A 23,463-nucleotide genomic window follows, 5' to 3' on the forward strand; every position below is an offset into this window, starting at 1 on the left:
TTTTTAGCTGAAAAAAATCATAAAATTGTAAACATTTTAATGTTTTGGGGCAGATTAAATGGGGTTGTTGGGATTTTATTTGTTATTTCTTCTTGACAATCATCCCATGTTTATCACCAATGTTAAATCATTGATAAAACAACATAACAAAACAACAAAAAACCACCATGTAAATGTAATGTTGTAAATGTAAATGATATTTGTTACACATTAATGTCATTTGGGCCATGAATTACTGGCTGTTAGGCTGACTGTCTGGCCGCTGACCATTGTTATGCCTTTGTAATCCCTGTTTGTTCTTACCTAACCTTTCCCCACGGCCACTCAAAGGTATCAAATTTCAATCAAATTACTACCGTTGAAATAAATTTTTGTTACATATTTTTTTGTTTTGTTGTGTTATTACCCCCCAGCAGAGCTTTCAATAAATAAATAAACATCGTCGATTTAAAATTGGAATTTTTATTACTTTGTATCGTGTGGATTTTTATAGTGAAAATATTGATTTACAGTTCAAGAAATTAATCGCATTATAAAACTGAGATATTCTTTTGAGGAAAGTAAATATAACATTTTTTCGGACAATGAGAAAAAGACGTAGAAGAACAATGTAAGGCTAGAACATAAGTAATCTGAAATGAACTTCTATTCTAAGCGATAGAACTGGAGATCAATATATGGAGATATTGCTTAATCTTAATCTTTTAATAAATACAAGAGAGCTTAGTTATAAAAATTAGATATTTTTTGGAGGAAAGTAAATATAACACTTTTCTGGACAATGAGAAAAAGGCGAAGAAGAATATACGACTAGAACATAAGTAAACTGAGATAAACTTCTATTCTAAGCCATGAAACAGGAAATCAATATAGATATAGCTTAATCTTAATCTTTCAATGAATACAAGAGAGCTTAGTTGAAATAAATACCCAATATTTTATTATTATACCCTCTATAATAAAAGTAGGGAATTTATTTTAGCTATAGCAGTCTCTACTACCATTAAAAATAACTTCTCACATTTTATAGACGGAACAAAATTCTTCAAGCTGCAACATACTCACATTACTATTTCCTTAGTCCCGTCGAATTCATGCAACCAATACTGATGCGATACCCTAGGTATTTTATTTCAATTCCTAAGAAGAATCTTCTTCCAAATGTTGTACTTTCATAGCGATCTAAGAATTAAATCGTAGCCAACACTTAGGGTCTCCAAATACCTCGTATATGTTAGAGATTTTTATACCCTACACCACTATGTGGTAAGGGGTATTATGTGTTAGTGCATTTGTATGTAACATACAAAAGCAAGCGAGATAGACCCATAGTTCCTTCTAGGGATATACATAGAATCACTTTCTGAGTCGATTTATGCATGTCCGTCCGTCCGTCCGTCCGTTCGCAACATACAGGTCGCATTTGTTGACCGATTTCGCTGAAAATTGGGGAATACCATTTTTTTAGCCGTCGGAAGATCAAGTTCGAAGATGGGCTATATCGGTCCAAGTTTTGGTATAGCCCCCATATAACGGTACCTCCCGATTTAAGGTATTTTAAGGATCTTAGCCGCATTTGTTGCCCAAACCAGCTGAAATTTTACATTTGAGGTTCCCAATGGCCGCGAAATTGCTCCACTAAAAATTGTCAAGATAGGTCCACGGTTCGGTATAGTCCCCATATAACGATACCTCCCGATTTAAGGTATTTTATGGATCTTAGCCACATTTTTTGCCCAAACTAGCTGAAATTTTACATTTGAGGTTCTCAATGGCCGCGAAATTGCTCCACTAAAAATTGTCAAGATAGGTCCACGGTTCGGTATAGTCCCCATATAACGATACCTCCCGATTTAAGGTATTTTAGGGATCTTAGCCCCACTTTTTGCTTGAACTAGCTGAAATTTTACATATGTGGTTCCCAGTGGCCACGAAATTTCGGCACTTAAAATTATTAAGATAGGTCCATGTTTTTTTGTAGCCCCCATATAACGGGGGTCCATGTATTTTTGTTCGCAACGTACAGGTCGCATTTTTTGTCCGATTCAGCTGAAAATTGGGAACTACAACTTTTTTAGCCATAGGAAGAAAGGTATTGCTTTTGGTGAAAATCGGTTCAGATTTGGATATAGCTCCCATATATATTTTCGCCCGATTTCACGTATTTGCTGCACCAAACACGCTATATATGTACGTCCGATTTTGATGAAATTTTGAATGTTTGACTGAATTCGGTCTAGAAATAAGTGTGCCAAATTATATCGAAATCGGTTCCGATTTGGATATAGCTCCCATATATATTTTCGGTCGATTTCACGTATTTTCTGTACTAAACACGCTATATATTTCCGATTTCGATTAAATTTGGAATATGTGACTGAATTCAGCCTAGAAATAAATGTGCCAAATTATATCGAAATCGGTTCAGATTTGGATATAGCATGCATATATATTTCCGCCGATTTCGTGTATTTTCTGCTCCAAACACGATATATGTATAAGTCCGATTTCAATGATATTTGGAATGTGTGACTGAATTCGGTCTGGAAATAAATGTGCCAAATTATATCAAAATCGGTTAAGATCTGGATATAGTTCCGATTTATATTTTACATATTCACAGTGGTGTAGGGTATCATATAGTCGGCCCCGCCCGACTTTGATCCTTTCCTTACTGGTTTATCTTTAGAGATGTACAGGAGACAGAATGAAGTCCGAAAATTCGACCAAAGAGTGAAACATCAAACTGATGGCTTTGGAACTGGCACATCCTTCTGTAGAGACCAGCAAGGTAATCTGGTAACTGATACAGATAGTGTGCTCAGGATATGGAAAGAGCATTTTTCCAAACTGTTGGTGTCCAATAGTAGCGAAGTCGACGAAGATACTACAGATCCAATCCCAGAAAATGGTATTGAATGTATACCACCCGGCCAAGATGAGGTAAAGACAGCAATAAACCGGCTGAAGAATAATAAGGCAGCAGGAGCTGATGGCCTACCAGCTGAGCTGTATAAAACCAGAGGCGACACGCTGATAAGGTGTATGCATCAGCTAGTTAGCTCCATCTGGCAGGAAGAACGCGTACCCGACGATTGGAACCTGAGCATCCTGTGTCGCGTCCCTAAGAAAGGAGATAAGACTTTATGCTCCAACTATATGGGCATAAGTCTTCTCCCTATCGCCTACAAGACAGTGTCAGGGATATTGTGCGAACGACTAAAGCCCATGGTCAACAAAATAATTGGACCATACCAAAGCGGCTTTAGACCTGGCAAATCCAACATTAACCAGATATTTACCCTGCGGCAAATCCTGGAGAAGACCCAAGAGATGCAGATCGACACCTACCACATTTTTGTCGATTATAAAGCAGCCTTCGACGTTCAAAGGTATTCCAAGCCATGTCTGAATTTGGTATCCCCGCAAAGCTCATTCGGCTTTGTAAAATGACGTTAACTGACACGAGATCCTCAGTTAAAATAGGAAAGAACCTCTCCGAAGAGTTTTGTATCAAAAGAGGTTTTAGGCAAGGTGACAGCCTTTCGTAAGATCTTTTCAACATCCTGCTAGAAAAGGTTATACGAGAGGCAAACGTCAAAAGAAGTGGCACAATCTACACCAATAGCCACATGTTACTTGCTTATGCTGATGATATAGACATCATGGGACAAACAGTAAAAGAAGTAACCGATACCTTTATGAAGGTCGAAGGAGAATCTGCTAAAGTTGGTCTGGTGGTAAACGGCGAGAAGACCAAGCTGATAGTGTGGACGCGCAATGCGTCCATTGAGATCGGACCAACTGTTGAAGTTGGTTCCTATAATTTTGAGGTAGTAAAAGACTTCGTATACCTCGGCACCGCCGTAAACACAACAAACGACATCAGTTGTGAAATAAAAAGAAAAATTGTATTGGCCAACAGATGCTACTTTGGCTTAAGTAAGCACTTTAAAAACAAAGCCACAACTCGTCAAACAAAAATAACGCTTTACAAAACACTGATACTACCCGTGCTGATATATGGGTACGAAACCATGGGTACTTGCTTAAGCAGATAAGGCAGTGCTTGGCGTGTTTGAGAGAAAAATTCTTCGAAAGATCTACGGACCAATCTGCGTTGACGGTGAATATCGACGTCGTATGAACCACGAGCTGTATCGTGTCGAGATGCAGCGATTGCGTTGGCTAGGCCATATAATAAGAATGAGCGATGATGAACCCGCTAAAAAGGCGTATAAATTCGAGCCCCATGGCGGTGCACGCAGAATTGGCAGGCCAAAGAATAGATGGCGCAAACAAGTGGATGAAGAGATGACAAGGCGCGGTATTCCAAAAAGCGAAGCACTAAACAGAGAGAATTGGAGATCTTTTCTTAGTTCGGTCTATGGAACAAATGTTCTGTAATGGGCCAGCTAAGTAAGTAAGTAAGAGGGTAATCAACTTTTTATGCTTTTGCATAAGAAAATATAAATTGCTTGTCTATCTATCATAAATATCTCAAAATATTTTTATTCACTGTCTGAAAGTTATATGCGAAGTATGAGCCATCTGTGTTTCATTTTAAGTGTAATTATTTGCAGTTATAATAAAAGTAAAGTAGGGAGCGCCATCTGTGCTTCACTTTTCATGTAGCTATTTTTATAGTTTTTGACCATAATAAATTTAAAAGGCCAAAAAGTGTATTTCTACTTTTTATTCGTGTCAACGAAATGAAATTTTCTAAAATTATGCGATATTAAATGATATGTGTACATTGTACTATACATAACAGCGATGCCATCTATGCTTCAAATTCAACGTGAGCGTTTTTTTATATCAATTTCTCGTTGAGCTGAATGATCGATGATTATTTGCAAAAAAAGAAAGCTGAAGAGATTCCCACACAATAACCAAATTTTGCGACCGGTTTCGCTGTTAGTTACTCAGCTCATCAGGCATATCGATGTGGAAATTGTAATGTTTGTAGAGTTTCGTTGCATACTATGTGCCTTTAGGCGAACTTGAACGCTTGAAACCTTGAAAATTTTCATTAAACCATTATCGGCGAAATTTTGTCCAAGTTGGCAGCTGAATTTCACTTCATATTGCACTGCAAGTTAAAATAAGCGACACCTATGCCTCAATTTGCGATGCGATATAAAATGATAAGTGTACATTGTACTATAGACAACATTGACGCCATCTATGCTTAATTTAAACGTAGGTTTTTTTTATCAATTTCTCGTTGACCTGAATGATCGAAGATTATTTGGAAAAAAAAGCTAAAGAGATTCACACACAATCACCAAATAATGCGACCGGTTTCGCTGTTAGCTACGCAGCTCATCAGGCATATCGATGTGGAAATTGTAAAGTTTACAGAGTTTTGTTGCATACTGTATGCTTTTAGGCGAACTTGAACGCTTGAAACCTTGAACATTTTCATTAAATCCACTATCGGCGGAAATTTTGTTCAAGTCGGCTGCTGAACAAAAATACATTCATATTTCACTGCAAGTTCAAATGAACGACACCTATGCCTCAATTTCTATATGCATCTTCAGGAGCGATTTTGGTGTCCAGAGTACTGCATAGCTCCAGGGTACTGCATAACTCCAGGGTACTGCATTATAAGTTAAACCTTGAACATTTTCCATTAAGACAACCTTCGTTGAAAAATTTGTCCACGAAGTATGCACAAAAAATCTCTAATATTGTACTATAAGTTACAAGGAGCGTCATCTATGACTCAATTTGTATATGTCTCTTTAGGACATAGTAACTATGGCACTATTATATGTTAATTTCAAATAAGTACACTATCAGTGAAAAATATGTCCAAAAAGAACGCAAATCAGAAAAATTGTTGTTATTGTACAATAAGTTGCGATGAGCGCCATCTATACTTCAATGTTTAGGCGATATTTTTGGCTCTTGTGGTATTTCTAGACGCTATGAGACACAATATGGACCATTTTGCAACAGAACAAGATTATAAAAAAAAAACTATTTCCATGAACATACCCGAGGCGACATTTCGGGAAGTTCTCCCATATTTTTGGCCAACGTTGTGAGACCTTTTCTTTATCGCTGAGCAAATATCTAAAATTATTGAGCAGCTGAAGCTAAGCTAAGATACTTTAACATCCATAAAAATTGAAAAAGAAAAACTTTTCAGCGTTTTTTGCAGGTGTTATTTCACTGATTTTCTTAATTAGATGGATTGGATCAAATCATTTACTCTCTACGATAGTTATCGTGGAAGATGACCAATATGACCATGCAAGCAATACAGAATCGTTGGACATTTGACTTCAATTCTCAAATACCATCTTTTTCCAAATGTTATATTTTTGACAATGTCTTGGACTGATCTGACTGTTATGGTATATACATACAGTAACTGCCAGCTCCCTCGCTCCTGTAACAGTTTTTTTTGAACTCACCCAATTTTTTGGTAGACCACATCCTTCCTTCGTCTGTGTTCACATTGTTAGTTTAAGGCAAATTGTATTTCATACATTCTTTAGTTTCACATAAATTTCTATAAATTAATTTCCTTTCCATCCTTACTTCATTATGTCATCTTTCATTGTCCTCTTCTATATACCTTTGGCCTAACACAATATAGTTAACAAACAACCTGTAGTGAATATTAAGTAATTCCTTTGAAGTTTACCTTGGCCATTTCACAAAAGACTTGCAAAGTGCTCCTGTTTATTCAGCTCTCGATCTCCTATCTTTCATAGGAAAAAAAATAGTCAAGCATGTCCTCCTAGCTTTTGTTGAAAACGCCAATTAACAAAATTTCAATTGAATTGAAATTTCATTTCGTTTAGAATAAAAAAATGGAATGAAGCGAAACGAATAACAAAACACATCATTGTTACTATTTTTCAAAAGAAAATCTCCTTTAGAATTGCCATCCATGGGATTGCTTCTGAGAATAAAACGAAAAACATGAAATGATCAAAAATTCCGTAAACGAAAAACTAATTATACGATTTGCATAACACTAAACCATGGATGGATGGTGAAATGTATTTTCTTCATTTTCTGCTACCTTTGAGCCAGCCTGTGGCTGGAAATGTTGTTCAAATGCTAACAATGGGAAGATTTTCAAGGTAGAGTGTGGGGGAAGGAAAGAGCTACAATAGAAATATCTTTACAATTATTTGCATTTGTTATAAATGAGTCAGCATTTCCAGCCTGGTCCTCACCTCCCCGCCTCCCTTCCACCCACATCCACACCTGAGAAAATAAAGATTGCCTTTTGTTTATTTTTATTTGAAGGGGGAATGAGAAATTTTAACACATTTTGTATTGAACTTTGTCACCTCATAAAAAGTGGCGACATCATCATCATCATCATGAACGAATGTTGTCATGTCACAGCAGAGGCTACATCATTGGATGAAAAGGACAATGAAGTCTATGTTTTTAAAGAAATTGCTAAACTCCCCCCCAAAACCCAAGGATTTTATTTGCCTTAAGATTTCAACAGACACTGGAAACTTAGACTCCCTCTCTTTCTGTGTGTGTGTGTTGCTTCTCTATCTCATGGAGAACAGCGTAACCATAACGATACCCTGGAGATATCAATACCAACCCAGTTGGTGGTTATATTTTAACTAAAGTTACTCTAAACGTTCTAAACAATCTGTCGAATTTGTAGGTCGCCTGGTTGTTTGGGGGCAAAATAGGCTTCTTGCCATCCCATGGCCATAAAATCATTTGATGTATTTGCACAAGGAGGCCTGGTTGTCTGACTAACTAGCCGCCGAATAAAGGAGGGCTGCTGTAGCATCAACAATTGTTGCTGTTCTCATTACATTTTCCGTTCACTTCTCAGTGATGAAAATGTAAAGTATTTCTTTCATCTTTACCATTAGATGGAGAGGGGGGGGGGGGGGGGGGGAGAATGTGTGTTGACTGTTTACTCTGACCAATGTCTCGATGTTACTACAACATCCCCAACCCCATGTAATGGTGTAGTTGTTGCTGTTTGAATAGGTAATCCCAAGGTATAAGAAAAATTCCAAGTTGTTCATTTTTGATGTTGTTGTTGCCATTGTTTGTGTTCTTCTTGTTGTTGTTGATTTAACAATGTTTATTTAACATAAACATGCGACAACAATAGAATTTTTAATCGAATTTTATTTAGAAACGCGTGTCATTTTTGTGTTCCAGACACCTTCTACAACTTCTTATACTTAGATGCTGCTGTGTCGTGTGTATATTGGCTCTCGGAATGTTTCAGTTTTTTTTGCTTATTTCTCATGGCTGCCGTTGTTGATGTTTACAAGTCTAAAACTCAATCAATTGGCGGCAGATGATGCACAGTGGGACAAAAAAACAAATATAACTTTATTAATGGGATGAAACGTATAACAAAAAATCCCACCCAGCAATCACTCTATATAAAGTAGCAAGGTGAGGAGTAAATGGGTGAGGAGGTAAAAAGGACTTTCCAATTTTCAAGAAAGGTCTGCTTTAGATAGATGTTCTATAGAAAGAGGGCCTTTAAACGTATTCTATAAGGATAAGAACTTCAAAAGGTCTGCAGGAGACAAAAGGACTTTAAGGATCTGCAATAGAGAGTTATAAATGGCTCTCTAAACGGACGAAAGGCCTTCTGTGGACAAATATCTGCAAAAGCCCTTCTATAAAGAAATATCTTCACGAGCATTTCTATTGACAGAATACCTTTAAAAAGTCTTCTATAGACTGAAGGCCTTCAAGGGTATCCTATAGATAGAAGCTTGTCAAAAGTCTCTAAAAACAGAAGACCTTCAAAGGCCTTCAATAGACCGAAGACATCCATAGGCCTTCTATAGACCGCGACCTTCAAAAATTCTTCTCTAAGCCCTCTAAATATTCTGTAGATAGAAGGTCTACTTTAAACCGAAGACCAACAATTTTTTCTATAGACAGAACAACTTCAAAGGCCTTTTTAAGACCAAATATTTTTGACTATAGAATACCTTTGAAGTTCCTCTATAAATGAAAGATCTTTAAAGGTCTTATATAGAGACCTCCTGTATTGAAGACCTCCATAGCTCTTCAATAGACCGAAGACCTTAAAAAGTTTTCTCTAGAGGAAAACCTTCAAAGGTATCCTATAGACAGAAGACCTTCAAAAACCTTCTATAGACAGAAGACATTGAAAGTTTGTCTGTAGTAAGAAGATCTACACAGGCCTTCTATAGTAAGAAGTCCATTAAAGGTCTTCTATAAACGAAGTCCTATAAAGGTTATTTATAGATAGGAGGCCTTGAAAGGTATTTTATATACAGAAGACCTTCAAAAGTTCTTCTATAGACAGACAACCAAAAGTTCTTCTATACACAGAAGACCTACAAAGGGAATTTCATGTACAGAAAACCTTTAAAAGATCTTCTATAGACAGCAGTTTTTCGGCCTTTAGAAGATCTTTGAAGTTCTTCTATAAATGAAAAACCTTCAAAGGTCTTCTAAAGAGAAAAGACCTTCATAGATCTTCTGTAGACCCAAGACAATGGAAGGTCTTCTATAGACGGAAGATATTCTATAAACAGGAGCCCCTGAAAGTATTTCTGTAGACAGAAGACCTTCATAAGTCTTCTATAGATAGAAAATATTAAAAGGTCTTGTATAGCTAGAAGATACTGTAAGGTCTTGTTTAGACAGAAAACCTAGAAAAGTCTTATATATACCAAAGACCTCCTTCATAGTTAATGTTATTTTTAATACGCCACCCATGGCAGAACTACCAGGTAGTGGTATCATACCAGCTGATCGAATATGAAAAGTCAAATCCCTTTATAAAAAAATATTTTTGTTGTAATTTCCCCAACAACATAAAGAAAGTTTTGACATAACATATTCAACATTTTACGATGCCACTACCTGGATAATTGTGCCATGACGCCACCTATACTTTAAATTTTAACTTTTTGTTATTGGAACGGGTGATCATGTACTGAACATACATACATTTAGGGGAATATTCATTTTTAAATTCTGTACGGATTTTTAGCAGACGGATTGCTGGAATCTTGAAATATTGCAGAAGAGTCTCTTGGTATCAGGAACACGAGATTTTTTTATGACAACCCGTGGCTGATGGAAAAGTTCCCAGTTCAAACATTTCTAGTAACGCCATCTATACTTGAACCTTGACATGATCAAAGATATATAATATAACACGATGGGAAATTTCCATTGCTACTATACATCGGCAGATGGCGCTGGGGGTCTAACATAATGTCATGCTACAATATTGTGACATGAAATTATGTTATATTTAACACATTTGTGTACGCTTTTGTTTCTGTTGTGTTCCGTTAATTCTCTGTTATACATAAACGCCCTCTATACTTGAATATTAAAATGTAACTGCCCGATGCATTATGTCCAAATTTTACTATTGTATGTCTCTGATATGATTACTGGTAAAATTGTGAAAGAAATATTAACTGAAGAGACTACTTTCAGGCAGATTTTACTGTTTTCAAAAGTCGTGCCTGAGGGGTAGAAAATTACAAAACTGTTCTATAACGCCATCTACACATCATACCCTGAGAAACGAAAATTTATTAAATAAGTAATAAATTGTTAGTAAACAGACTGCAGGAATCTGAAATCTGTACAATTGGGTCACTATTGGCATCAGTTAACACGAGGTTTTTCAAACTTCCTGCAGGAAAGCTAGAAAATTTCATAACTTCCCAGTTGAGGACACTGCTAATAACGCCATCTACACTTGGTCTCTTAAGAAGATACATTGAAGAGCTCACATTTAGCACGAATTTTTAAATTCTTTTGGATTTTTTTAAATTTATTTAATTTTTTTATTTATTTGGCTTCATTAGAAGAATTGGAAAGAACAATTGAGAAGGAAAAAATTCCTGGGTATACCTTTAGGAGGAATATTTAGTAATCCCTACTGTATCTGTAGTAAGTAAAATAATACAAGAAGCTCACTATTGGCAGCATATAAAGTCAGGTTTTTCACAATTCCTGATGGAAAATAATTTTAAAAATCCACATATTCCCGCAATGTTTGCAACGCCATCTATACTTTAATTTAATGTCTGAACATGGTTATTGTCAAAGCTCTTAGAAGAAGATACATTTAAAAGCCTACTTTTATACAAAATTTTCAGTTATAAATCTAAACTACTTGTCGCAAATATAAGGGTTTGATGAGCTTCCCAATTTTTTAATTTTTTTTCCAAATACCTTTACTAATTTTGCTCCATAATAATTGTTGCCAAATGTGTCTGAGACCAACAAAAATTTGAAGGAATATTAATACAAATTTATAGAAAACAGATCCCTGGATTCTTAATATTTTACAAAAGATTCACGAGTGGTATCAGATAACACCAGGCTTTTCAAAATTCCAGTGAGAGAATAAGGAAATTTCAGTAATACACAGTTTTAGACAAAGTTTGTAACGCCATCTATAATTTAACGTGAATATTGTTTCATTTGCAAATATAGCAGAAGAATATAAATTGAAGAGCCCACTTTTAGGCGGAGTAATTAGGAATAAATCTAGACAACTTGCCGCAACTAGAAAGATTTTATAAATTTCTGTGGCTTTTTAATTTTATTCAAAAATTTCTTTACTCATATTGGAAAATGTGTAAGAGGAAGAAAACTATAGAAGGGATATTTATTGATATAGATTTTTAGGAAGATGACGGCTGGATTCTTAGCATTTCGCAATAGGGTATCTAGAGAAACCCAGCAACTGTGTATGAGGAAGAAAGCTATAGAAGGAATATTTATTAAAATAGATTTTTAAGAAGATAACGGCTGGATTCTTAGCATTTCGCAATAGGGTTACTCCAGGTATCAAACAACAATATTTTTTTAATTCGCAAAAATTCTTAGTTTTGGACAAAGTTTGTAACGCCATCTGTACTTCAATTTGGTTATTGGCAAAACTATCAGAAACAGATAAATTTAAGAGACTACTAATAGTAATAAATCCAGACTACTTGCCACAGCCAAAACTTTTTAAAACATTTCTGTCGATTTTTTAATTTTCTCTCACTTTTCTTCCCTCATTTGCCCAGGGTGTCCAGCTAAATCGAAATTACATACAATTTCCTCATATTTTCATTCAATTTCATATCAACCGAATATTTGACAATACCAATACGATTACAAAACACATTCACACACATCTGTGTTTTTCATTTAAAATTGTATTTTTCCTTTTCTTTATATTGAATCAAATTTATTTTGTCATTCATGTTTCTTATATTTGAAAGAATAAAAAATAAATAAAATAAAAAGAGCTTTAAAAAATAAACGAAGAAAATAAAAAATGCATGACATAAAATTGTCAACAAAAATATGTATGGAAAGACATACAAAACACACAAACCCTGACAGACACAATATGTTCGTTAATAAGAATTCACTTTATTTCAATATTTTTTATTTTATACTTTTTCGTCTGTCAAATTTGTCTTATTTGTTTGACAAAATATTATGTTATTGTTATGGGAATGAAAAAGACGAACTGAGAGATGAAGAATGATGTATGGAACATAAAGTGAAATTGTTAAAGAGTTATTGCATTTCATTTGAATAGGGGGGGGGGGAGACAAACAAAAACAAGATATTGTCATAATATTGTGTTAACAAATATGTATAAAATGAAAAATGTAGCCGAAAAATAACCAAATGTATGGAATGAAAACTGTGAGCTGAAAACCTTTCAAAGATATATTTTGTTTTCTTATTGTCTTAATTAGCCATATTATCCTCAGCGTGGGAACCTCATTCATTTCATGGTGGCCTTTTATTAGTGGCTGAAGACACCTAAGTAAATCCAAATACTGCGTTCCACTGTTTGTGAGAAGATAAGACAGTGTATAAGAACTTACAAACGGACACGAACGCCATCTTTATTTCATATAAACATTAGTATTTTCTGAACATTTGATGGGCATACCTTTAGTCGGCAAAATTTTTTATGGAATATTTAAGAAGAAATAATTAGGAGACTACCGATAAAAGTCATCGAGAAATATATGAGCCAAAATATTTAGACCGATAATGTCTGTCTCAATTGTCAGTTTTGACTGTCGATTTTTTCCAATTATCGATAACTGTCCAACCGTCCAATAACCACACAATATTTTGTGGTTACATGATGAATGACAAAAATGAATAGCCACACAGCAAGCAACCGATTAATTGAGCAAAGCTGTCATTCAAAACTGACAATGGGTACCCAGGTTCATATGAACAACAAGCTGCATGATCTATACGCCTACCTTGGCAGGGTAATGTATGGAGGAACTGCAGTTAAAAATCTATTGAAGACAAACCTTGAAATTTAGTCAGCAGTAATAATGAGAAGATTTTCGTCCGGCATTAGAAGAAAGCGAAAATAATCACTGTTCCACATATATTTGTGGAAAAACAACTTTTAGCTTAGGTAGCCTAAAAGTATACACCACACAAGCAGTTAATTCTGTATCCCATAATCAGACAGGGGAATTGAATGCATCACATTTTAGATCTTACGGAGGTAAAATTTTTATACACCCCAAAAAGTTTCTTTGTTAAAACTTAACCTCAATTTTATTTATTAATCGATTTTATGTAATTTATTGCTCAAATTAATAACAAAGGTTACACTTCTTTTCCATATTATTCCCACAAAAATTTATTTAATGTAAACACCTTTTCAATTGCTTGATATTCTCATAAAATTTGAAATTATTTTTTACAAAGAAAAACAAAGTTTTCCCAATTTTTTATGCACTTGGAAGATTTATTAAAGAAATTTGATTTATTTTCGGAATCGTTGAATGAATTATTAAATAGCTAGAAATATTTATTTTTCTAAAAAAAATCTTTTAATTTTCATCTTCTTTAACGGCATGAATACATATAATTACATTAAAGGCCCGGCACAAACAGCCAAGCAGGCAGACAGTTAGCCAGTCGTCCCTAGTCAAATGATATATAACATAATTATTATTTACACCCGCATTTTATGCTGGCATATTTTTTCTACTTGAGGGGGGTTGGCCATACGCAGCAATGCCTCCACTCATCTGGAATAATAAATATTATGAAAAACACTTTATTACAATGATTTCTGGAAATGTTGTGGCTCAACCTTATGCCATGGTTTATTTTTCTTTAGCAATGTGTATATTAGGTGTATGGATGATGTTGTTAATGGTGCTGACCAAAAGAGGCTGTGGCCGGCGCCATTCTACCATCTACTAAACTCATAATAACATTTGCCATGGATCATAAAGATTTCCAAAAATCCCCCACTCCTCTTCTTCTTCTTTGGTATTTGAAGGTGTAGCAGCTTTCATGGATTTGGTACTGCTTGTTTGCTCTTCATTTGTTTAATTAATTGTTATTATTAATGAGTTTTATTTTGTATTCAAATAAACACCTAGTACCATCTTCCCAGCCTACAGAGGAAATTGTCTAATGATGTAAATGATTCTCAATTTATTTTTAAATTTTGTAATCTTCATTTCCTTTTTGTTTCAATGGTTTTTTTCGAAGGCGACATCCAATACATTGAACATAATAATGAGATGGCCCATAACTCAGACCCCCCAATGGTGTGTTCTAATTTTTATGGTCTGTCACTAATTGCTTAGAAGGTAAGGCCCAGAAAAAAGTAACCTGCCGCGTAAAATGCATTTGAGGTATGTTTTCAAAACCGTTTGAATAAAAAGAAAAAGTTTAAAGAGCATGAAAAACAATTAAAATATTGTCATCAATCATTTGTTATTGTTGTTGCGCTGGTGTCAGAAAGGCATTAGGTCTTAGTAAAATCATATATTTATTGGAATTGTATTCAGTTTTATCTTTATTACTTGTTATAATGTTTTCTATAAATGTTACTTGGCCGTCTGGCTACGTGATAAATCATTAGAAACCTCTTAAGGGTTCTTATGGGGCTGGATTGTCTGGCAATCGTTTTCTCTTCCCCTCGGAACAAATTAAGTTGTACTATATCTTCGAGCTAACTGACTGACTCTGGCCCCAAGATTTATGTATAGCAAATGTTTGTTAATTGCTGCAGATAAGAGATTTGAATCTTGTCTTTATGACATTATTTAAAGTCAAAGAACATAACCTCTCACATAGGGGGAATAATGTTTAAATTTGCAAAATTGTGAAATATGGTGCAAAACTTTGCCATTATTTATGACATGAAATGAGATTAAGGGGAAATTTATAATTTATTGTTATATTATTTTATTTTAAATATTTAAAGTTGGCATAGATGGATAAGTAAGGTTAGGTTTCATTAAAAATAGAATCAGGCTGTGAAATGAGTTACGACATCTTCAGTCATAACCTGGGAACAATAGAGTAAAAGTTGATGTATAGATGGCGTTACAACAATATCAACGTTTTGTTTTAATAAAGATAGTGAATGTGGGTGGGAGTGAGGGTTTTTTTGTGTAGAGGAGAGAAATATCTAGTTTAACAGGGATATATTTTTAATATACAGTCCACTTATAGAGATAAACATGTGGTGAACAGACCTCCATCCATATAATAAAGTATGATTAAATTTCCCATTGACTGTAACTGCGTGTAAATGCTTAGGTATAGATGGCGTTATAACAGTATCATTAAGCAATTGGCACTTTTGTTCAGGTAACGAAGAGGGTTTTGTTTTAATAATGATAGTGAAAATGTTGGTGAGGATTTCTTGTGTAGAGATGAGAGATATTAAGTTAAACAGGGATCTATTGATAATATAGAGTACACGTATGGAAATAAAACGTTGGTGAGATTCGTTTTTCCATTATGGGATATAAACTAAACTGCAGTTCTTTGTTCTTAAGACTATTTTTATTATATAAAGGGAATTACACAAACACTCGAAGAAAGGCGCGTCGTCTTTTTTGGATCGCTGGCCAAAACCAAGAACGTTGGAATTTTTCCCAATAGAGAGGATATTCGGTCAGAAATAAGAAGCAGTGGTGGAGTTCTACAAACTATCACGCAAGTCTAAAGATTGTCTTTAAGGAAAGAAATAGTCAATCGTTCTGCGTCAGAACGAAACGACAGTAAAGATTGAAGGTGACATAGAAAGACTTCTTGGTCCCATCAACAGTAAAGACATTAATGAGATCCAGTCAGAAGAGTACCATGAAGAGACGAGAGAGTACGTTGAAAGTCAGTCGGCTGCAGCATCGAAGCTGTCAGCAGAAAATAACTTTGTAGAGAAAAGAATGCTCCATCCGGCTAATAAGAAGATTAAATTGCGGGAACTAGTAATACGAAGTAGAATAGAAAAAACAAATTTACCTATTCAGCACTGTGTTGTCCCTTTTGAAATTTAATACCAGTTTACCTTGGTCCTTCGAGCCAGATCAGTGGCCAAAACGAACGAACGCTGGAAAACTGAGAATTTATCTCAATATGGTGGTTATTCGGTCAGCAATAATGAAACCCCGTCAGAAGAGTTCCATGAAAAGACGTATGATTGGCCCTTGGCGACAGATCACTGGCCAAAACAAGAACGCTGCAAAACTGCGAATTTGTCTCAATGTGGAGGATATTCGGTCAGCTGAGTAGCTGAAACCATGAACTCTGGGAAGCAGTGGTCGAGTCCTAAAAACTAACTTCCAATTTTGGAGATTGTTTTCATCAAAAAGGACAGATAATCATGCTGCGATATATTGTGGCTGCAGTAAAAGTTGAAGATGTAATGGAGAGACTTCTTGGTCTGAACAACTTGGCGATTGAAGACGTTAAAGAAACCCAGTGAGAAGAGTACCTATGGAGATGCCTATGATTGTACCTTCGAATCGGATCAGTGGCCGAAACTAAGAATGTTGAAAAACTGAAAATTTGTCTCAGTAGGTAAGATATTAAGTCAGTAATAAGAAGCATTGGGGGAGTCCTACAACCTATCACTCAAATCTGAAATTTGTCTTTAGGGCACATACGCTTTGTTAGATTTAGACAACAGCAAACAGTGATGATGAAATAGAGAGACTTCTAAGTCTCATCATTAACCTGGCTATTGAAGAAAATAATAAAACCCAATCAGAAGAGTACGCATTGAGTTCGTCGAAAATCAGGGAGCTGCAGCCTCGAAGCAAGCAACAGGCAAAAAAGGTGTTAAGAAGAGAATGCTCAAATTGAGTAACTAAGAAAATTGAGTTGCGGAAACCAGTAATACGAAGGCGAAATGGGAAAAAATCAATTTCAATATCCCTATATAGTCATGGGAGGAACGAGAACGTGGGAAGACCAATAAAAGAGAAAACCGGCAACAAGAGCTGATAATATCTCAACGAACATTGGCTAAACTAAATGCCAAGAATAAGACTCTTCTAATTGACTTGAAGAAAGCTGAAGAGGGTAAAGCAAGAGTAGACCTACCGCATAAAGTGCGGAGCACAAAAGGAAGTTCTTTGCCGTAATAAAGAGGCCAATACAGAAGACCGTAACTGGAAGAAACAAGTGGATGAGCTTGCAACCTACCTATTCTACGAAGAGATGATGAAGCTTAAAGCCACGAAAAGAAATTGGAAAATGACGTCATGTTAATGGAAGACTCTATGATATCGTACAAAAAGGGAAAGTGAAACTGAAACAGTTAAATAATGCTCTGCGGAATGTTGAAAAAGTTAAGTCAGCCCAAGAAGAAATACCAGCGGCTAACCAGGGAGCAGAACGCAATGTCAAGGCAATGAAGGAAAAAATAATGAAATTAAATAAAGATTTGGCTGCCTCTGTGAAAGAGAGGGTCGTGCGACTGAAGCAACAGAAAGTAGAGGATGAGATCATTACTATGGAATAGGCTATGATATCGTAAACAAGAGAAAGAAGATGTTTCCCAACTTGCAATGAAACTAAAAGAATAGTTCAATGCTGCTCTTTGTAAATCTAAAGAAGCCCAGAATGGGAGAGGATATTAAATTCTATAAAAAGTGAAAGAAGATGTCTCCCAAATTGTCATAACACTAAAAAAACAGCTACATAATGCTTTGCATGAAGCTGAAGAAGATCGGTCAGCCCAGGAAGAAACACTAGCCACTAATCAAGAGACAGTACGCAAGATCAAAGCAATGAAGGCAAAATGTAATGAAATTAAATAAGATTTGGTCACAGTCACAAATCGAGAGCGCATTGTCAAACTGAAGCAATATATTTATTTTTACTGAACTGAAGCAACAGAAAATGAAAGATGAGATCATGACTATGGAAGAGGCTATGATATTGTAAAAAAGAGAAAGAAGATGTTTCCCAACTTGCCATGAAACTAAAAGAATCGTTCAATGATGTTCTTTGTAAAGCTAAAGAAGCCCAGAATGAAATACTGTAAAGGCAAAAATAATTAAATTAAGATTTGGCTGCCTCATAGAGAGAGAATGAGAGCACGTTGTTCAACTACAAAAATATATACTACAATTTAAACACTATTACCGGGCAATGATTGTGCAAAGACATACAATGGTAAAGATTGGACATCATGCACAATGGAGTTAAATTTTAAAATTCAAGCATAGAGGGCGTTTATGTTTAATAGGCAATTTACAAAACACAACAGAAACAAAAGCGTACACCAATGTGTTAACTATGTTAAATATAAGATAATTCCATGTCACAATATTGTAACATCACATTATGTTAGATCACCAGCGCTATCTGTCGATGTATAGTAGCAATGGAAATGCCCAATCTTATTGTTGTTATATATTTGGATTGTGTTAGTGTTGAAATATAGATGGCGCTTTAATCATATCATCGTATTTTTGCTATTTTCATACCACTTTCTAGAAAGAATTTAAAAAATAACGATCGTCGCTTAATCATTTGCGCCTGAGGATTGATAAGCATTGGGTCAGTCACTTAGCAAAGCATATTTTTCAATATAACGCTATTAAAGAGCAACAATTGTGCTAGAATTGAAGTATAGATGGCATTATAACCGCACCAGCGCCATATTGCTATTGTTATGTCCCCTTATGGAAAGAATATTCGAAAAGGTCCTCTTACTTCACACCCTCAGAACAATTGCTGTATATATTTAATATCCACGATTCAGCGGTTGAGCTTGGAAGTGATAATCAGTGGGTCAGAGTTAAGGTATAGATGTCGTTATAACCCTAACAGCGTCATTTTGCTATTTCTCTTGATACCAATTACTGCATTGCTGCAACATTTTACGATCGTCGCTTAAGCGGCGACGCCTGAGGTTTGAAGATCAGTGGGGTCAGTCACTTATAAAAGTATCTATTTCAACTTTAACACTATTACAGGGTAATAATTGTATTAGAATTGAACTGTAGATGGCGTTATAACCATATTAGCGCGTTTTTGCTATTTTTTTATCCCTTTCAAGAAATATTTTCAAAAAACCATCCTTAATTCGCAACAATTTATTCCCTACTGCAGAAACTTAAGATCCACGCTTCAGCGGTTGAGTCTGAGGATTGATTATCCGTGGGTATATAATTGCATTAGACTTGAATTATAGATGGCGTTACAACCATATCAGCGTCTTGTTGCTACTTCACATCTTCATAACAAGTGCTGTCATACTGCAAAAACTTAAGATCTACCCTGCAGCGGTTGTGCTTGGAGATTGATGATCAGTGGATCAGTCACTAAAGTATATATTTCATATTTAGTATTAGGTCTGTCTGGTTACCCTAAAATTTGTAACAATTTGTACCAATTGTTGCTGGAAGTCGTCTGTTAACACAAAAAACCAGCAAAAGAGAGCAATACGAGAGAGACATTTTGACAGTTCTTTTATTGAGAGTTTGCCAATTCTTGCTGGACAAATTTCTTCTAGCAAACATTTGCAAGTCTTCTTCATCCTGAAAACAATCAATCATCTGTTTTTAATTTTTCGTTGATTTATGTTTGTGAAAATAAAAAAACAATTTTATTGCGAAAATATCAAGTCCAATTGTATTATTTTTTGTAGAACAAAGTTGCGAGGTGGAAAAATCAATTTTTGGGTCATATTTTTTTAATAAAATACACATTTTTGCTTCCATTGGTTCCTTCATTGGCCGACAAATTGTTCTGTTTTGGCAAGTCAGCTGATTGCTTGCTGGTTTTTGCTGGGAAGGTGTCTGTTTACTTTTTATAACTTTCTAGCAAAAGAGAATAAAAACTCCTTACTCTCTGAGAAAGTTCTTGCTGGAAAAGTAACCAGACAGACTTATTATTACGTGATTTTTATTGTGTTAGAAATGAAGTATAGATGGCAGTATAAAGCCTCAGTGGTCACTCATATTATTACCTGGCTATAATTGTGTTAGAAATGAAGTATAGATGGCATTGTAAAGCCTCAGTGGTCACTCATGATCGAACTGTTTTTATATATAAAGTTTCATATTGTTAGATTTCATTAATTGTTCAACATTTTTGTTCATTTTCTTATAATATTTAATCGTGTTTCAATATCAAAGACAAAAACTTTCATTCTCGTACAAAAAGTTTGAGTTAATCAAGTTACAAGTATAAACATTTGCTTCATAGATTTCTCTTTTAGTTTAATTTTTTTTTTTTTCATATTCAACTATTTTTTTTCTTACTTAAATCCTATGTTACTTTTCGAATAATTAATATATCTGTACTTACGTGTAAATGGGTTTAACATTGCCCTGACGATACCATATGACCAATTGTACCTTATCAGCCATCATGGTGCCGGGCATTAAATCACAGGGCAGTGCTACCTCTAAGCCAACAGCGGTTTGTACTTCTGAGAGGGGACCTACAAATATACATGAAAAAAATCAAAATCAATTAATATTATTATTACTTTTAGGAAAGCTAAACTTCGTTAAACTTCATTTATCAATAAAATTCTCTCACATACAAAAATATAAAAATAGGTTTCATTCATCAACTAATTCCCTTACCTTCAATATTATATGAATGTGGTAAATAATTTCTAATAACTCTCTAATTACAATACCATAAATATCGACAAATAACAATAAAAATACATACTTGTAATCCAAAAAAAAAAATATGCCCTTAAGTAACATTTAACCAAAATATCTATTATTAAATAATTACAACTAAATTCCGTATAAAAACCCCACTGAAATGAAAGAAATCTACCGAATTACGCCGCTAAGCTATGCTACTAATCACTTTAAGAAAATTACCAAATAATCATTAGCCGCTAATCGAACAATTTTATTACTTTAACGTGACCGAGAGAATTCAATGACGGTCAAGTGATGGGAGGGCGTTGAGGAGGAGAAAGATGTGCGCACATTGAAGGTTAACGTTAACTAATTAATTTAAAATTGTTATTAAGTAAAAAGGTTTTCGAGTTTGTCTTTTTTTTTCATTCGAAAATTGATTACTTTGGATGAGTGAATATTTCTTACTTTGACACTGACCCCATACAGACAGCCATACACGCACATTGAAGACCTGAGCAGACAATAAAGTTATCAATCAAAATTATTAAACGCCGGTGTACCTGACCTAAGTGTTATATTTTAATTACGGTTTTTGTTTTTCTTATTTTTGATAACTAACTTGACATTTGTGTTGAGAGGTATATAAATCATTTTGAATTAATTTAATTATGGTAGAAATTTAATCATGGAAGAAATGTTAAGAACCAATGTTCTAAGATTAATCTAATATTGAAGCCTAGATGGTGTTATACCAATATCGAAGATGTTTGAGACGACTTCTGTAGACTCTAATGGCTGGTTTCACTAAGCCGATTCGAATACAAAATCGAACTACTACCAAACTTCTGTGTTTTGCAAAATATTTTATTCATTTTTGTTTTCAATTAAAAGAAACATTTTTACAACAACAGGAGTTGGATAGTAATACGAAAGAATTTGAATTCGAATCGAAAGAGAAACAATTAAAAAAATATCACACAAACTTATTTTCGCTTAAATAAGACACACAGATCTAAGATCGTTTGGCAATTTTCATAACCTTGCAGGACACACACGTTTCTCCTACCTTCTCCCTTTCCCTCGCGTAAGAAGCAAGTTTCCACTGTGTAACAGAATATCCCTGTATACTGCAACTTTTTTCGTTAGTAATGAACAACACTTCAGGTGTTACCTCTGCACCCTTGGTGGAGACCTCTGTTAGCCAAGTATGGATTTTGGGCATTTAATTTTAAATGTAGAGGGCAGTACTTTGCAATTGAGCCTTTGATATGTTATTAGGGACTAGTAGGAGTTCTCCTAAGAAACACTTGAATATTTTGAGTGGAATATTGTGAGGCTGTCTGTTGTGGTTGTAACTTAGCGATGTTCAGTTTTTGTTTGGTATTTGCTTGTAAACTGCACCTTTAGTGGAGAGGTCTTTTAGCCAGTATGGATTTTTAAGGCTTCTTAAATATAGACGGCAGTTCTTTGCAATTGCGCCATTGATATCGAGGAAGAGTAGGAGTTCTCTCAAGATGCAATTGAAAATTTTGGAATATTTTGAGGCTGTCTGTTGTGTTTGTAACTTAGTAAGCAGACAATAATGTTTTGTATATACCCGTAATTCATTTGTGAGAATTTATTGCAACAAAATAGAGATCCAAGTAAATGTTTGCTCCTCATATCTATTGTGCCTCCAATAGTTAGAATAGCTTCCATCATTCACAAAATGATCGATTTAGATTCTTGTGATCTTGTTGTCTGGTGCCTATGTATCGAAATATTTGTGGAGTTGCTAAAGTTTAGGACAGTTGGACCAATAATATTTTCTTTTTTCCCATTAAAATTTCAGAACAATTTTAGTGTCATATACACATATAAAATTTCTTATTCATTTCAAAAACCTAGTACTCAAATGACGACTGAAAAATATTGTATAAAAATCCACGGTTATTGGTCGGTGGATGCTCAAAAAATATTGCTTAAAAATCCACGATTTTTGGTCTGTGGATGCTCGAAAAAATATTGTTTAAAAATCCACGATTGTTGGATGCTCGAAAAAATTTTGTTTAAAAATCCACGATTGTTGGATGCTTGAAAAAATTTTGTTTAAAAATCCACGATTGCTGGATGCTCGAAAAAATATTGTTTAAAAATCCACAATTTTTGGCATGTGGATGCTCGAAACAATTTTGTTTAAAAATCTATGCTTGTTGGTCTGTGGATGCTCGAAAAAAATATTGTTTAAAAATTCACGATTGCTGGTCTGTGGATGCTCGAAAAAAAGTTGTTAAAAAATCTACGGTTATTGGTCCGTGGATGCTCGACAAAAAGTTGTTTAAAAGTACACACTTGTTGGTCTGTCGAAACTCGAAAAACTATTGTTTAAAAATCCACGATTGTGGATCTGTGGATGCTCGAAAAAATATTGTTTAAAAATCCACGCTTGTTGTTCTGTGGATGCTCGAAAAAATATTGTTTGAAAATCCACGATTGGTGGTCTGTGGATGCTCGAAACAATATTTTTTAAAGATCCACGCTTTTTGGTCTGTGGATGCTCGAAAAATATTGTTTAAAAATGCACACTTATTGG

General features: G+C 34.8%; 1 protein-coding gene across 1 annotated transcript in view; it reads right to left on the reverse strand.

Moving 5' to 3' along the window:
- The window catches only part of side-V (sidestep V), a 330,904-nt gene that overhangs the window by 122,099 nt on the left and 185,342 nt on the right, over positions 1–23,463 (reverse strand). Inside the window, exon 3 of the mRNA XM_073989244.1 lies at positions 20,593–20,728. Coding sequence (XP_073845345.1) covers positions 20,593–20,728 — 136 coding nt within the window. The remainder of the gene's footprint in view (positions 1–20,592; positions 20,729–23,463) is intronic.

This window comes from Musca autumnalis, unplaced genomic scaffold (genome assembly GCF_047663935.1).
Source record: "Musca autumnalis isolate F117 unplaced genomic scaffold, ASM4766393v1 scaffold_5, whole genome shotgun sequence".
NCBI lineage: Eukaryota > Metazoa > Arthropoda > Insecta > Diptera > Muscidae > Musca > Musca autumnalis.